The sequence below is a fragment of the Porites lutea genome, chromosome 5 (assembly GCF_958299795.1).
Source record: "Porites lutea chromosome 5, jaPorLute2.1, whole genome shotgun sequence".
Classification (NCBI taxonomy): Eukaryota; Metazoa; Cnidaria; class Anthozoa; order Scleractinia; family Poritidae; genus Porites; species Porites lutea.
Genome location: NC_133205.1, coordinates 21,504,822 through 21,522,321, shown reverse-complemented (window position 1 = coordinate 21,522,321; position 17,500 = coordinate 21,504,822). Strand labels below are relative to the sequence as shown.

The window sequence follows — 17,500 nt, the reverse complement described above, 5'->3', positions numbered from 1 at the left end:
AATAAAACTGGTGTGTGTGGGTGTGTGTGTGTTGGGGTGGGGGGGGGGGAGGGGTCATAATTTTGAAATCTTCCCACTTTTTCTTCCACTTTTTGCAAATACCCTTCGAAGAATTTCTGCAGGGCCACACCCAATGCAAAACATTTTCGGGCTTATTTATACATTAAAATTTGTAGGTTTTACCATGTCGAACTCGAGTGCAATAAAAATAAAAATAAAATAAAATAATACGTTTCATTAAAAGTCCAGTATCATTTTTCCTTTCTATACAATACACGCAAGCCGTGGATTCAAACACAAGAAAGAAATAACGCTGCCTGCTTGGTGCAAAATTTCTTTCGAAAGTTGTATTGAAAACAGAAAAAAACAAACTAGTCTTTCATCAGCTAGTTTCTTAGTTCTCTTTCGCTGTTTTAAGGTTGCCATAACCAAATAACGGACAAGATGTTAAAATCTGCCATGAAACTCACAAAGCAAAGTCAAACTTGGTCTCCATGGTGTGAGCTTGAGGGAGCTCGACATCACGTGACATTAGATGTCCAATAAGTAATCACCTCATTTCTTATTCTTCACTAGTGCATCCAGTGATGTAAGAAATCACCTGGTCTCCTACCGCAGCCTTGCGTCCCATTTGAGTGGATGCGGTGCGTGCGAGATAGTCCGGCTGCACGCATAGCACTCGCGGGATTCCTCGTGAAAGGGTAATTTTTCTTGCAATCTAAAGAACCGTCGATTTACTTGCTGGACTTATCGCTTGTGGGCTAGAATAGTAGTAAGGAGGAGGGTCTCCCTTCCTTGTCGGACCTGAAACCTAAAATGTAATGCAAAGGAAGTTTTACGTCCGTCTATTTATGGAAACCAATGCCAGTAGCTGTAACGCATAATAAGCCTTTCATAGATATAGGATCCACCATAAATCAACCGCACCATTTACCTAGTAAGCTGTTCTCTTCGGTAATCCTCTTTTAGGTCACTCATAACCTTTGCTCTTAATCAGGTATTGGTATTGTTAGGAAAAAAAAACTGATGTTGCTCACTCTAAGAACTTAAAAGAACTACAAAGTAAGAAGTGTTTGACTTTTAAAAACGACTCACCACTTCAATGTAATCTGTAGTCGTGTTTCTTCCTGGTGAATTATAATGTCGAGTTGTACCATTCAGCTCCAAGGCCGCTTGGTACATGACATGGCTGGAACAAACGAATGTTGTGGTTTAACCAGAGCTTAACACTTTTCCTCTTAAAGACAAAGTATTTCATTGGAGAAATATAACATAAAATAACATAAACTATTAATTTAATCTCGCATTGCTGCCGTAGAGCCTTTTCACTCACGTGGCTAGCATCTCTGCAAATGTTTTGGAACAAAAGAAAGCTTTTACGTAAGGAAAGAGTTTAACTCCCACAAGATTGGTTTGGAACACCAACATGGCCGCCGTTTCATTGTTCTGGAACACTAATATGGCCGCCGTGACTTGGACTGTTACAAGGAACAGGAAAAAAAAAATCGGCCAATAGCTGACCGGCAAGACACCCGATCCCAGAAATAATTCAGGTAGGACTTCTTCTGTGATTCAGTCCCATTCTCGTTTCTTAAGTGGCGAATTGGTATCAGCTGTGCGCACTTGCTTTGAGATCTGATTTGTTCATTTGAATCGGAGGCATTTGCCTCGACTGCAAGCTATTCCCACCTTACTACTGGTTCACTACAGCAGGAAGCGTCAAACTCGCCGATGCAGGCGAACTAGCCGTTGCGCTGGCCGCGAAAGAGGCAGCATCTTGGCTGTTATGAGTGCTTCGAGTGCTATGCATATCGTCCATCCAAAGCCAGAATCCGCAAAGATGGAGCTCAAAATGCCAGCATGAGATACAACGTAAGTCACAAGACGATCAAAGGCCCCTGCGGTCACCCCTCATTTCACTTACGCTTGAGGAGGAGACCGTTGACCGCACTGGCTTGCAATTTTATTTTACCTAAGTTACATTTAGCCTCATTTCACTATTGAGAATAGAGAATATGAGAGTAGTCTACGTCCTTGTCCTTATAGCCTAGACTGCAAGTAGTCCCCATTTTTCCTCACACGCGTGTCGCCTTTTCTCGCGTGGGATGATTTTCACGCGCGCTCGCGATTCGCTCGCTCTATTATCCCTGAGGAAAAATGGGGAGAACTCGTAGTCTACTTATAGCCTTACCTTGGAATGCGTCCTTGGTTTCTGGTGTCATGTATTATGACTCCATTGGGGTATTCCAGCTTAAGGTACTGTCCTGTTTTATCAGGACTCCCCTCTCTAGGTGAAGACCCCAGTCGGCTTGAAAACAGACCCTGCTGTTCATACCCCAGAGGGGGTCTTGTTGGTGAAGAGTGACTGTTGCTTGTATTCATAACATGTCCTGTTTGTTTGGAACCTAGAACAATCAAATACACACTTCACTTCCAAGGTACACTATGAAGACAAGTGTTTGTAATACTGTTACGGGGGGAGGGGGTTGGGAGATCGGGGGGGACGGGAGACACTCCCTCCCTTCCTCCCACTCCCTTGTGCCACTGAACAGGGTATCGTTTTCTGATCGCATCGAGGACTTGTTCGAAATAATTTAAACTGTAAACTCATCTCCAGGGCCAAGATAATGACTGAAGAAAATCACTGTAGATAATAAATGAACAATGAAATCTTCCGCCCTTGCATTCTATATCTCTAAGTGGGTGTTCTGTTTTGTTCTGTCAAATTAACAGTTTATTGGATCACTTTCTATCTGTCCATTAACTGCAACTGCACGTCACACTACCTGGTCCTTGTTTCGGTAGGGGCGCTGTCTCAGGGCCTAATTCCAACAGCACCTGGGAGCTCTTCGGAGCTGGAGCAGACATGGCTGAGTATCCTGATTCGCTGGATTGGTTGCTAAGGTAACTGTGACGGTGATGGCGGTGGTGGCGGTGTCTTCCCGCGCTTCCGTCTTTTACCCTGGCAACAGCCACGCGCGAGTGAATCACATCCAGAGCTGGCACCATCTCCCTACAATAGACCAAACAGATTGAACTACGCATCCTTACTGCGTACAATTTTATGCACGTTTAGCGCACACATTAAAAATGTAGACTTCTTTCTTTTAAGGAGGAGTTCGTCATAGTGGTAAATGGTCATTTTTTCGTAAATAAGTATGGAAACCTATAATTTTTTCCCGTTTTTCTAGATTTTTTAATGTAATTTTTTGCTGAGCAGTAATTTTCTTTCTGTTAAATAAATATAAATCATCCTAGGGCGGAAAGAGAAACAAACAACACTACCATGTTCAAGCATGTAAATAGGATGACATTGATATTTTAACGGGAATTTGTTAGTACACATCTATTTCAATAAAGGTTGCTTTGGGATTTGGTCATCGAAACACAGAATACAATGAAAAACAGAATAATTTGCTTGAGTGACCACTAAACAATGCCTTTCAAAGACCAAAGCACCATTCCCAAAGCAACCTTTACTGAAACAGGTGTATGTATACAAGGAGCTGATGCTCCGAGCCAAATATTGCAACACCTCGTTCTTATTTCAAAATCCTACTTCCTTTTAGGGCCTGTTTACATGGAGTGGGGGACCCCGGTCTAGTGGGGTTGGTTTCTTTTGTTTTCACACTCTGGGGGACACAAAACAAAAGAAACCTACCCAACTAGACCGGGGTCCCCCACTCCATGTAAACAGGGTCTAAGAAAAACAATCAATTGCTCAAAACTCTTTCTGCAGGTTCAAAAACATGACAATTCACCCTTTATTTCAATGACAACGTAACGCAGACAAGGCATTATTCTTATTTGTTTTAAAGGCAAGAGTGATTAGAGCGTTTTCACTCACATGGTCGGGATCTATGCAAATTTATTGGAACAAAAGAAAGCGTTTACATAAGAAAAGAGTTCGACCCTCACGGGATCGTTTTGGAACACCAAAATGGCCGCCGTTTTATTGTTTTGGAATACCAATATGGTCACTGTGAGGTCACTTGAAAACACTCTACCCTGTTGATCTCGGAAAAATGATACAACGGTTGTACTTACGAGTCGGGATCCGCATCGCTGACAGTTTTACTGTGACGATGTCTTGATGCTGAACCGTCGCTTCTTGCGTCGCCCTCACGGTGCCTGTGGCGATGATGATGATGATGTGATCTAAAACAGAATAAAAATACAGTCACTATATCTACTAGTCAATGTAGATTCCCCCACCCACCTTAATTGGATAAAATCGATTAGGTCATAATTTTAAGCACCAGATACCAGATGCTAATACCAGATACCATAAGTTTGCGCCATTTTACCTGTCCTCGGAGCCACTCCCCCTGTCTCTTCTGCCACCACTGTCGCTCCAATGATATGGAGCCGAGTCTGACATCTTACTGAAATCAACATGTTCTCTTGAAGATCTATTAAAAGAAGAAGTAAAACCAATACATTGCTACATGAGCTACCGGTCATCATACAGTCTACCAAAGGTCTGGAAGCGGGGTCTTGATTTCGCATTGGCGAATGCCGCTTCCGGTTGCAGTCAAATCCCGTTAACGTTTCCCGAATCCCCCACTGTATTTTGGTCAAATCCCGAATCCCGAATCCCGAATCCCGAATCCCGGGGAATACCGGGTACCGGATTTCCTGTCTGCAGCCACTTCTACACAAATCCCTAACCACGATACAATCAAGAAAAGGTGCAGCATAAAACAAACAACACAATATAAACAAGCCAAGAAAGAGGAAGTTGAGATAAATTACAAAATGTTTGCTAACCGGGTTTTAACAAATCCAGGTAGAAATAAAACCGGCGAGATGTAGCCAGGACTTGTAATCCGATCTGTCGGTGTATTTCACCATGAAATTAAATTTATTCGGATTATCTTTTGTCTTAATACGACCATCATTTTCGCGAACTAGTTTAGAAGTGACCGATTTGAAAAACAATAGGGTTCATTTTCACAAATGACAGCCGCTGACCTGTGATGCCTGCGTTCTTCTCTGCTGTAGGACGAGTCACGATCGCTTCCAGACTCAGCAGAATGGTGACCCCGGTGATGATGACGACATCTACAAAACGAACGATAGAAGGATTTTCGTATGACCTTGAAATGAAAACGCGCAAACAAAACTGAAACAACAAACGAACGGAAACAAAGCGATTTGATTGGTTTATCGAACGGATACAAACGCGCGCGGCTTTTGGTTGGTTAAGCAAACGCCCGGGGGAAAAAACTTTATGTCAGAGAACTTTCTAGAAATCAATCGATACTTCGCTTTGACGTCATATTGCAACACGACTGGCCAATCGAACAATGCCTTCTCCGTATTGGGATCTTCTTTGGCGGGAAAACGAAGAGGCCATGTTTTGATCTTTTCATTCATTAGCTGATAAAACAAATAACGATTATTACCGAAACCATTTTTCAAGGTCATACGAAAATCGCTCTAAAACAATCAATTTACACCACCAAGAGAGGAGAAGCTTTATCCTCTCTTGACACCACAAAATAGCCCTGGGAAAACTTACTACAGTCAAACCGCGCTTTTACGGACACCCAGATTATACCCATCATTATTACAGACAGTTTGCTTTGTCTCTGGGGAAGGAAAGTCCTTACATTTTTCTTTAAATTCAACTCGCTTAATACTGACACATGGTTAATACGGACACTTTATGGCCCCCTCAGTATCCGTATTAGCGGGGTTTGACTGTAAATGAAGGTAACCATTATGAGAAGAAAAAAAATCTCAACACCCCGAATGTTGCTTCAGTCTCCTATACACTGGTGAAGAAAAGCAACACCTAAATCAAAGATGTAACCTATAATTCCAATGGCGACACCAATAAAACAATGAAGCCTATGAAACAAGTCATAAATGAATGAGGCCACTCAACGCATCTAACCCTTCCCCTTCAGGACTTGCACGCAGGCTAAGTCCGTGGTTTAAATCCTATGATGAGATCATTGAAATAAAGTCTTTTCGGCTGTACTTGTAGTAGGTATCATTAAAAGTTGTATATTACCCGGGGGGGGGGGTACTTGGGTTAATTTTTGCTGGGTATGTGCAGTTGGTCTCTCAGGGCCACTACTCCATTATAGTCTATTTTTTTGGCTAATTATAGACGCCATCTTGGTCAATTTTGCGCAAATGTAATTTTCGCGATCCCAAAGTAGTAACTTTATATTTATGTATCTACCTTGTCAATACTTTAAATAGGTCATCCTAAAATTAATTGACCCAAATTTGTTTTAAATTGAATGAAGAACACTTTACTTTTCACCCGGTCTACAGTACAAACATTCTGGTACGTTTGCTAACCGTAATTGTGAAGAACTTTCTCACCCCAAAAATCCGAAAATGTGCGACCCCATTCTGTTAACTCTATTGAAAATGTAACCCCATCATAGTCATTCCAGTCGTGAAAATGCGACCCCATCTAGTGGAATATCCTCATTAGCCTTCTATAAGGAAGTCCCCACCCACCTCCCGGTATATTAAATGCGTGAGGATTTCTTACTGAAAACTTATGTTGAATCAAGGCACTATTGCGAGTTTAAGGGTTCGACTGTTTTTATTTAGTATTAAAAGACAAGTTAATTGTCCTTACCTTTTCCTTCTCCTTCTGCCTGTATCATCATCTGAAGAATAAGCTCTCCTACTCCTGCAAGAAACGTCAAATTGTCTGGCTGTAAGATATGGCTGGTCCTGTATATGAACTCATATACAGCGTGAACACAGTGCCATGGCTAGCATTAGATAGCCTATTCACAGACTCTCTGGTTTCTCTTTAAAGATCGTCGAGCGCGCGACCGCGTAGAAAATTAAAAAACCGCCAGGGATTTATAGACCGCCAGCGCAAGGGGTGGGGGTGGGGAAAGGAAAAAATATCCTTTGTTTTTCTTACGCGCTCGCTGTCGCACGCTCGCTTCGCTCACGCGCTCACCAAATAATCGAAGAAAAAAAAGAAAGAAAAACGTCTATGAACAAGCTAAGCATTAGACAAGGCAAGGTACCTATACCTCAGTTAAGTCTTGTGCTTTTTCCTTGTGATGGCATTTCTCCCTAATCCAAACCTCTCTCAAACCCAAGTAGCTGGTCCTGTCTACAGTGTATTGTCGTCCTTTTGCCACAGAAGTTCTATTTTGAGCGATTTTTTTTGAAGGGATTTGCCACCTGAGAGATTTAGAGTCACGTCTAAAGCAAACTGTTCATTAATCCCCCCCAAAATAGTAGTTTCTCATTCGTTTTGCCTATAAGAATCGTTTTGAGCCGTTTATATCTGCTTATTTTCTAATTTGAGAAATTCTCAACTCGAATCTGCCGTTTGCCGTAAGCGTGACTCTAAATCTCTCTATTGATTCCGGCTCATATCATACGCCGCAGGTAGGGAAAGACGAAACATACGGTAAATCCAATACATCTACTATAAAGTAATCACAAACAATCAACCGAACGAAATTGACTCGGTATCAGTGCTCTTAAGCTGTTTGCAGTAATTTTCATCCAAACAAAAATAAGTGAAAATAACATAGGTGCAAACTCAATGAAGCTTACATGAATATTAACTACCTTCTTCTAGGTGTGTCCGTTTCACTGCCGCTGCTTTGTGCAGCTGATCGCCGATGAGGTCTAAAGAGAACATATTATGTTTGAGTACCCCTGCATAGCTGACAAGATTAGTGTAAGTCGTTTCTTAACAAGGCAGGTTGAAGTTGCTATTACTTTCCCCTTACAAGCTTATTATTGCTGCAATCACTTAACCATAATTAACCCAATACTCCCAGCTATGCGGGCAACTTTTAATTAACATTTTCATTGAAATGGGCGAGTTACGATTGATAAGAATTATTTTTATGCTGCCACTAAGATCCCACTATGTTATCTCGTGCAGAAGAAATAATAAACCAATCCTTCTGCCTTCTGTTATTAGTACAAAAGCAGACCTAAGTCATATAATACGGACAAACCCCTCATAAGAGACCATCTATCCAAAATAGCTTAACACATTTTCCAGTCAAAGAACTATACGCTGGAACCAACACAACCATTTTTGGCACTTAAGAAGCTCTCTTGCAGAAAGTTTGAATAAACGGGAAAAAAGACTGCTCCTTGACCTTTAACAGTTGCTACAAGGCCAGTGGCACAATACCTTGGAAATTTGGGCGATCTCTTTGCTCTTCCCGATCCTGAGCTTTTAAGTGACCGAGGGGAATCTGGGGCTGGAGTGTACAAACCACTGTTGATTCAAAAGAATGCTACATATTAGACGCAATACCCACCTCTCTCAGACAATAAAATTGCTTCTCTTCGGATTATAGAATACAGGAATATACATTAGACAAAATCAATTTACCAAAGAGCTGGGCAAGATTTAAAATAAACTGACCGTTGGGGGAACTAAAGTCGAATGATAATAAAAAAACAAAACTTTAAAGGTGTCGACAGCCTTACCCTTGCATCTGAGCTGATTGTTCCCATGGCAGAGCAGGACCATCTGTAGTAGTGTTACCGTCCTTTGAACTTGGGTCACCTTCCGTTTTAACTCTACAAACGGAACACAAAATTAATACATATGAACGCCTAACCATCAAGTCGTCTTATGTTCTCACAGAATACCGTTGAATCCTAGACTGCTACAACCCCGGACAAAACTGTTGAGACAATTCCATCTATTTTCTAACTTTTGCGCCCTCCTCCCGTCTCCCCTAAAGACAAAAAGTAAAGCCCCTCCCCACCCCCTATTCAAAGTTGTCTTGGTCTAAAAACCAACGTGTATAATTACCATGCTATCCTAAACAACTTTGGACAAGGGGAGGGGGGAAATCGGGCATTCACTTGGCGGAGGTTTCAGTTTTTGCCGGGATGACAGGAAAAAATAGGCATTTTCGCGATTTGTCTCAACAGGTTTTGTCCGGGGTTGCAGCTGTCTCTCAGGATTGTTGTGCAGGCGAGCATGTTACGTGCGAGCGAGTGAGGCTAACGTTTCCCCCCCCCCCCCCCCCCCACCTCCTTGCACGTTTGCCTCACTCGTCACACACGAAACAAGTTCACACCACGCGTACGACAATCCTACGGGTCGACTCTTAGCAGTCTAAGGCTGTGTTCACACTCTACCGGGTAGATTTGCGCCAGTACGAAATCCGTACCGGATAATAACAAACAAAACATAACGGTGATACCGGCGCGTTTTCTGTAAAAGAGCCAAGCTGCGACGCACCAATCTCTAAAGTGGAGAGTCAGGTATCGGATAAGTTTTCGTGTCAGGCTCATGTGTATTTTAAATTTTCGTGTCGGCACAAAAAGGCTATCCGGTATAGTGTGAACACAGCTCAAATTGAATCCTGATTTTTCCAAGTTTCTGGAAGGAGAATTGGCTTTTTTTTATCCACAAGTTTAAACCCCCGGTGTAAAATAACATTAGACAGCTTAAGAAAAGGCGTTTTTGAGCGACGTAGCTCAACCGGAAGTAAGACCTTTTGTCGTTTAATATGCCTTGACGCTACCACATTTGTTTTGCCATGTTTCTTTACTCTTATACAGACAATTTGCCCGAAAATTTTGGCAAAAACATTTCCCAAGAATGAAAAAAATTCACTTCCGATTGATGAGCGTCGCTCAAAAACGTCTTTGCTTAAGCTCGCTATTGGTAACTGGGAAAGGGAGGTCAATTTTCGTTTGAATTATCCCGAATTTTTGAGAAACCATGGGTTCAGTGAATTAGGATTTTACTGTACACTGGGGTGTAGCGTTTGGTTCTTGTATCTCTACGGTCCTGTCACACCTAACACATTCTTGAGAAAAGTTTCCTTACTCTGTAGCCTAATGATCAGTGCTTTCACTAGGGAACAGCCGGAGATCTGGTCTGTATTCAGTTGTGAAAGGCCTCTGATTTGACCTTACGTTTCATTGCATGCTCACTAAAAATGGTCCTAAACCAAAAGCGACTTAAGCTTGTTCTCAAACTTTAGTCTAAAAACGTTCTTTAAAAACCTGAATTTAATAAAACTTAAACAAAAGTAATTTACAAGTGTGGCTTTTGTTTCAGACTCTAAAACAATGGCTACACTTGTAACAGTTTTATTAAATTGACCCTCATATAATGGTATCAAGTAATACTGAAAAATAACTTCTGTTCAAAGTTTTTTTAACTCCCTTGTCTGTATTGAATAGGCACAGTATGCAACTGCCCCTGAAGTTGGTATAAAAAATCGGTATACAGAGCTGTGTCCTGAAATCATCAGCAAGTATAATGTCATTTTTACTTAATCCTTAGACCAAAGACGGTAATTCTGTCTCATTATGTTATGATTCGGGGAATTATAAGCAGGTTGAGCATGATCTACCGGGTGAACGTAGTCCTGAGTAGGGCTGTCAAGACAGGATGCTCAACCTAGTTATGGAATGACTACTGGGTTTAAACCTTTTACATTTGGGGAATGTTTGCAAGCAAATGATGATGGCAATAGTGTCACGACTTACACAGAGCCATTGTTGCCATTGACAGGAACTGTTATGACTTCTGTTGAATTCTCTTGCTGGCTGAAACGTTTTATTTGAACTTGCGACACACTCGTGGCTGTACCAACTGTCACAGTACTAAGAGCTGAAACAAAAGCAAACCTGCTGTGATCTCTATTATATAATTATACAAGTCAACATCAGAACATATTTTATTTAGAGCCCCTCAAAACATTTACAAGGGCCACGTCAGCCTATTTGCTATCTTTTTAAAAAGCTAAAACTAGTCTTTGGATCAACTGAATTCCAAAGATAATGGTCCAGCTTTGTTAGTAAAGACAATATTTAGACAAAGTAACTGTTTCCTGTCATCTTTTGCAACAGATGGCAAGGATGGATATACTGATCGACACTTGAAAAGGTGAGGCCAACTTTTAATGGTATTTCGTGCAAAAATCTGCCCTGCAGATGGAGGCCACATTTTCACTTTGTAAGCTGTCGTGCGAAAAGTAGCCTGGCTACTTTTCGCACGACAGCTCACACAGCGAAAATGTAGCCTCTGCTTGCAGGGTAGCAAAATTCATCAACATTTGTTCAATATCTTCAGTCTACAGAGGCATTTTCTGTATGGGTAAAGGCACTAAGTGATGACCTAACCCTTAGAGTCCCAAAAGTGACCAACATCAATTTTCTCCTCACAATACCAATACACAATCAAGAGAAAGGATTATGAGAATTAAAAAACTGATCACCAAGTGATGCCTTCTCACCCCCAATACCAATACACAATCAAGAGAAAGGACTGTGAGAATTAAAAAACTGATCACCAAGTGATGCCTTCTCATCTTATTCTTTATGGAAATGTATAGAGACCGTTTGAAGAATTTGCATGTGGATATTAGGGCTTAAGCACAGAATGGCCCTAAAACAGCAACCTACATAGCCCCTTTCAACTTACTGCACTGAATAACAAGGTATATATTGTTAACACACACATCACATCATTATGATTATTATTATCAATAACGCACAACAGCTCACCTTTTTCAACAGACTGAACGCTGGACATTCTTCTTTCATACCGCTTACTGGGTTTTCTAAGGAAACACATTATCATTATGTGTTAAATGAGGCCTAAACATTTTCTGTTTAAAGAGGTCAAGATCATAATAAACTCATTGACTCCAAACCTTTCACAAAAAATGCCATTGTAAGCTATATGTAAGATGTTAATGTTTTCAAATGGTGCATGTGTGTTAGAACAACAAATAACGTCAATATTTACTATTGTTTAAATGGGATACCAAAGGGTAGTCAAAGAAAAAACTTTCATCCAAATTTGCAGGTCATAGTACATGGATTATTTCTCTTGCATACACAAGTTTATATTATAGCAATATTAATTCATTACCTGTGGGGCACTCTAAATTTAGTGCTCTTAAGTATTTAACAAGAAATAAACTGAACTAATTAAGGAAAAACCTCTGCTGGTACTAAATGAGGGTGAGTTGGCAAAATTGCTCACAGGTTTGGGGCATGCTTCAGAAGATTCCTTCAGTCTGTAAATGTTATACATTTGTTAAAAACAATTACCTTCTCACTTCTGGGTCAGGTCTCTGGATCTTCTTCCCTTCTTCTAACGCCTCCTTCTGAGTTCTACCGCTTTGAGAAAAGGAAAATAATCATCAAGATGCCAGAGAAAAAAGGTAGAAATATTATTATAAAATATTAATGATTAGTATTATGCTAGCACTATTATCCAGAGGTGTAAAACTTTCAAAAAAACCCTCTGTTGCAATACTTTTGCAATGTTGCTGAGACTCTCTGTTAGACTTAGTCTTGCAAACTACAGAGTTTGAAATAGGAAAAATAAGGCTGATAAGAGCTGCCAAAGAGTTTTAGCAATCAAAAAAGGTTTCGATACAAACCCATGGTTGTGTCAAGGTACAGAACTTTCAGAAATAGTGCTGTTGTGCTTTGTTTACAAGGATCATTGAATGTAAACTTTGAATTGAGGGTTTTGAACTGTCCACAATAAACAAACTGAAATGTTGTGTTGTAAATTTTTTATTCAGGTATGCAAGCTCATATTTATAAGTTTGATTAATAAGACTTAGTTTTGATAAATTTGACACTTTCTCTAGCAATTTTTTATCAGCATGGTAACTTTTATAGTCTTCTGATATCCTAACTTGGCAAAAATGTTGTCACCTTATTACAACTTGATCAATACTTCCATGAACGTTTTTGTACTGTATTATTCGTATGTAGCTGCAGTAACTGCCCCTTGGTTTTGGCTTTACTTTACAATAATATTTCAATACCAAATGACAAATATGATACGCTAGGGCTTGTTGACTAAAACAACTTGTTACCCTTGGGGCAAGATAACTTCCCTCAACATGCTATTTTCGTTTAATTTATAAATTTATGTTAACTTTATTTTTAATTCCTCTCAACCTGAAAAAGGTACATGTATGTAAACAGAAATTGCTTCTGACGTAACATGTTATGTTACCTTTCTTTTCAAGTGTTATAGTCAAAGCTCTCGTGAGCGACCACCTCAGAACTTCAAAAAAAGGTCGTAACTATAGCTGGTCGCCTACAAGAATGAGCTTTGCAAGCAACTGCATGGTAAAACTATAGAGGGTGCTCGCTTGCGAGAGCTCCAGAACTCATTAATAATTCATAAAGAATAAACAAACAAAATTTAATTTCTTTAAAATGTTTAATGAGTGTCTTTATACCTGATATAGACACGGCTGAACTATATGTCTAATTTTTAACACCAAAATAACCCCAAATCTAAAGTATTAGAACCACTAGTGCAGTGTGCAGTTTCTTTTAAGTGCTAGCCTGCATAGCGAGTGTTTCCTTGCAGTGTCGGAGCAAAGAACAAGGAATGAGAGTCAAAGACCGCATGAAAAATAGGGCGAGTAAAAGAGTGGAAAGAGGGTAGGGAAGAAAGGAAGGAAATGCTGTTTCCTTCCTTCCCCTCCCCTTCTTTTATTATTTGGCTCCCGTTCCATTTTTTGCACAGCCAAAACCAAAAATCCCATTTCTCATCATTCCTTGGTCTTTCATTGCTCTGAAACCACATGGAGGTACTTGCTACCCAGGCTATTCAAGTGTTGATTTATATGAATAAGACTCTGAGTAGTCGCTTAAGAGAGCTTAAAAACAAAGGAAAAGTCCAGTTAGGTAATCCCAAACATGGTCGCAGGCGCTTATGGGAGCGGTCACTTCAGAGAGCTTTTCATTACAAAGTTTAAGTCAGTTCAAACGGGTTTTCACAAACGTGGTCGTAATTAGAGCTGGTTGCTTACAAGAGTGGTGAGAAGGAAAGCTTTGACTGTATTCCAGATAAAATGTGATTATTACTGCCATACAAATAGACTTCCTCTAAGAATCAGGAGAGATTACCCTGTAATACTACCTGTAGCGGTATGATGAACTTGTGCGAAATAAGCCACTGTTTTTGCGATTAGGTGTAGCAGCTGATTTATCTAGTCTGCAATACATGTAAATCACAGTTTTTAGTACCTTGCTTTTCTAAATTCATAATCACTAGAGATACTGTTTAATACTTTTTTTGGCTTGAGCTTCGACAAGGATTAGCAACTACGGTTAGTGCATGGTCTTCTGTGCTAGAGCTTTCGAGTTCGATTCTCAGGTGTGACCTCAACAATCCTTGTTTCGACTTCTTTCATTACACGAAGCTTTCATTAGCTTTAACTACCCATAAAACAAAGCATTGATGGATGGGGGGAGGTGTAAAATGAGCACATCGTCGGGCTTTGGATTGTCAGTTTAATTACTGTTACGAGTTACCAAAATAAGGACCTTTACTTTCACCTAAAAAGAAAAAAAGATAATACTCCCTTGAAGGATACATCTCCTCACCTGAAGAATATATGGTGCTCCAGACAGCACTTCCAAAGATGCTTGCATGCAGTTTTAGTGGGAAGGTAGAATTTAAAGGTATACTCCTTATCCTATGAAAATGCAAAACAGATCATTTAGGTTACAATGTTATGAGTGGGTCACTTGCTAATTAATGCAGTCTAGAAATTCAAGGTTGTATCTCAGAAAAAATTGTAGAGAGCCAAAATGATCAAAACCAATGAAATACACACTAAGTTGTAGAGCAAAACCTAAGATGTCCATGTCATGCGAAGGCAAGGCTATGCTCTAAGGAAAATTGAAGGGAGCGCAGTGCTATGAACCTGTAAAATCTAAGGTGCCCAGCATATCATTGATTTGTATGAAAAACCTAAGATTGTCTAGTTGTCCAGGAGCAAAAGTTAGGCACCAGGGGCACAAGGGTCTTCTAGAGCACAGCCCTGGAAGGCGAAAAAAAGTAGCCACAGGCTGCCACACTTTCAGCCAAAATGCAGCCCTGAGAATAAAGGAGCAGATAAAGATCCTATTCACTTGCATTTTGTTGGTCCAAATCCTACTGTAAATATTGGTCTATCATGTGATAAACTCAGAAGACTTGATTCTTGCCTTGTCCTTATGAATGGATGAATATGGAATATATGAATAATGCATGATTATAGTGGAGGAGACTGGTTATCAAGGTCATGGAAGCCAGTAAACATCGAAGTTTAAAAAAACAGTGTGGCAGTTAATGTTAGAGCTTCCCAATTTAAGGACACATCATTGAAAAAAGGGCATCTTGCAAAATCAAACTTGTACACAGTCTGTTTTTATAAACTATCCTTAATTGCCACAGCACCACATACTCTCCATGCACAAGGTAAATTATTATGATATTAACTAGAAAGAAAAGTTTGACACCTCTTTTCCTCTTACTGACAGGTAGAATTTCTTGCCTTTAAAATCAACCTTTTCTATTTTTGACCTATAAAAGTAACAGATTTTGATCAGTTTTTACCACACCTTCAGTTTAAATATTATTTCCTATAATAAAAGCATAATTTTATGTTTCTAAATAAAAAGCTTCATAGGTTTATAATGCTATAAGGCATATATGTTTTCAAAATACACTATGATAAGACTAGTCAACTTAAAATGCAGTACAAGAACTCAATTGTAGTGCTGACTAGCTGTTTGGTTACAAAGGGGATTTAAGTAATGCAAGCAGTGACCATGGGGAGCTGGAATGTTTTTGGAGCATTTTGGATTTTAAAGCAAAACATATCTCATGCACCATTTTGCAGAGCAGCCATTCATTTACACTGATTGGCAACCACATTAGGAGAGGAATGCAAATTTCTTCACAAATAGATTTAGTTCAGCCAAGGGTTTTAAAGTCGTAAAAAATATTAATATATATTTATTGTTTGTGATGTACATACAGGTACCGTATTTAGCAAGTACATTTACATGCGCAAATGTTTCTCAAATGCAGAAAGAAAAAGTACACCAAACAACTTCCGGGGTTTACATGAATGACGTGCTTCAAATAGATGTCAAAACTTAAGATAAGAGTTCCCATAATTACCAGAGGTAAGATCCAACACGAGTCTTGTTTTTGTAAACTGCTACCCCGGAAGGTCTGAGGGCTACAAAGTACTCCACAAAATCTTCTCCCTTGTCAAAAATAAAGAGAAGGCACTCAGTAAAAGAACTTTACCAAAGCGTAAACTGTAAACTATGCTTATAAGCTCAGGGCTTATAATAAGTGATAAAATTTGCGAATACAAGAAATCGCAGTTGAGTTTGTTTATTAGATAGAATTCAGAAAATGAAGAACTTGTCATCTTAATGACAAAGTATGGGTGGAAGTGATAGTTGTCACTTTTTTGGATCCACTAGTGACTGTAGATGTCCTCACAGCAAAGAATAATGACTTAAATTAATCTTGTCAAAACTCTAGCTGTGAATTTTGCATGACTATTAATCATCATCTCGTTTTGATAGGATAAAAAAACTTGACCGCAATTACCCATATTGGCTAATTTAATCTCTTGTTTCCCCCCTGAAATACCACCTGACAAAGCTTTTATCCCATCGATCCTAAAGTGTGTGCAAAGATGGCGGGCATTGTAAATAGGGTCTATTAAGCTTCTAAACGTCGAAATAAATCAAATTCATTTCAATACATTAGGAGGGGGTTGGAGGGGGACTTGTATCCATGGGGGCTTATTGAATGTATTTTTTTTGTTTACAGGTAGATGGGCTTATAACTGGGGAGGGCTCATAACTGGGGTGCTTATAAGTGGCGGTTTACAGTATGCATTTGGGCATGTTTCGAAAGATTTATCTGTACTTCATAAGTTGTATGTTAAAGTATCTTAGAGCATTAAAACTTATGACTGTCACAAGAGCAGGCACGAGGTAATGTGAAATTCTCCTTTTGTTTCACAAGAAAATACCAAGAAATATGGACGAAGAATCAAGTAGTTTATCAGAAGTTATTGAAAGCTTTTTACCACACACTCCTTCATTAGTTATTTAGTATGGTGGTTCAGCCTAATGTCAAGCAGTTTCAGGTATTTTAGGTGTGAATGAGTTACCGTAAATCCTCTGTTAAGCCCTCCCTCCCCTCCCCATTACTTATGTTCACTATTAAATGTTAAACTGTATTAATCAATCAAGGTTTATTCACCAGAGGGAAGTTCAGTTTTGTTTTTGATTCTCATCTCCACAACTTCCAACTTCTTGACTTTAGCTTTTCTATTTTGCATTCTAGTTCTTTATAGAGAACCATGATGGGCTCTTGAGAGAACTGATACCATCGTCTTTGCTAAATTAAATAAGCCCCCCCATCTCTACAAAGCCCCTTCCCCCACCCCTCATACCTCACCTTAAGCCCCACATGGGGCTTAATAGAGGATTTCAGTAAGTATTCTAGAATTGTAAAAACAGCACCAAACCTTGACTGGATGTAAGTCAACTCCATACATTTCCAGCCACTTGACTTTATCAAGATACATAAACTCTGCTACAGATGGAACCATAGGCCTAAGAAAGGAAATATGGTTGATAACCACCACTTACAGGAATGGCTCATTCAGCAAAAAGATTAATAAATATCCAAACGGGTTTTTGTCAAGTAAGCAGTAAGTTGCAA

At 39.7% G+C, this 17,500-nt stretch overlaps 2 protein-coding genes across 2 annotated transcripts in view; one reads left to right on the top strand and one right to left on the bottom strand.

The window, feature by feature from the left end:
* Positions 1–17,500, top strand: part of LOC140939250 (aldehyde dehydrogenase 1A1-like) — a 199,714-nt gene that overhangs the window by 124,101 nt on the left and 58,113 nt on the right. The window lies entirely within an intron of this gene.
* Positions 1–17,500, bottom strand: part of LOC140936966 (band 4.1-like protein 4) — a 29,277-nt gene that overhangs the window by 1,302 nt on the left and 10,475 nt on the right. Inside the window, exons 9-27 of the mRNA XM_073386479.1 lie at positions 17,304–17,392; positions 15,929–16,017; positions 15,262–15,325; positions 14,362–14,453; positions 13,895–13,969; positions 12,052–12,120; positions 11,500–11,555; positions 10,480–10,603; positions 8,452–8,544; positions 8,150–8,236; positions 7,570–7,629; positions 6,608–6,661; positions 4,975–5,064; positions 4,308–4,412; positions 4,048–4,158; positions 2,787–3,013; positions 2,192–2,405; positions 1,096–1,189; positions 1–811 (exon numbers count right to left, since the gene is read on the bottom strand). The exon at positions 1–811 is cut by the window's left edge and continues 1,302 nt beyond it. Coding sequence (XP_073242580.1) covers positions 719–811; positions 1,096–1,189; positions 2,192–2,405; positions 2,787–3,013; positions 4,048–4,158; positions 4,308–4,412; positions 4,975–5,064; positions 6,608–6,661; positions 7,570–7,629; positions 8,150–8,236; positions 8,452–8,544; positions 10,480–10,603; positions 11,500–11,555; positions 12,052–12,120; positions 13,895–13,969; positions 14,362–14,453; positions 15,262–15,325; positions 15,929–16,017; positions 17,304–17,392 — 1,886 coding nt within the window. The 3' untranslated portion in view covers positions 1–718. The remainder of the gene's footprint in view (positions 812–1,095; positions 1,190–2,191; positions 2,406–2,786; positions 3,014–4,047; positions 4,159–4,307; positions 4,413–4,974; positions 5,065–6,607; positions 6,662–7,569; positions 7,630–8,149; positions 8,237–8,451; positions 8,545–10,479; positions 10,604–11,499; positions 11,556–12,051; positions 12,121–13,894; positions 13,970–14,361; positions 14,454–15,261; positions 15,326–15,928; positions 16,018–17,303; positions 17,393–17,500) is intronic.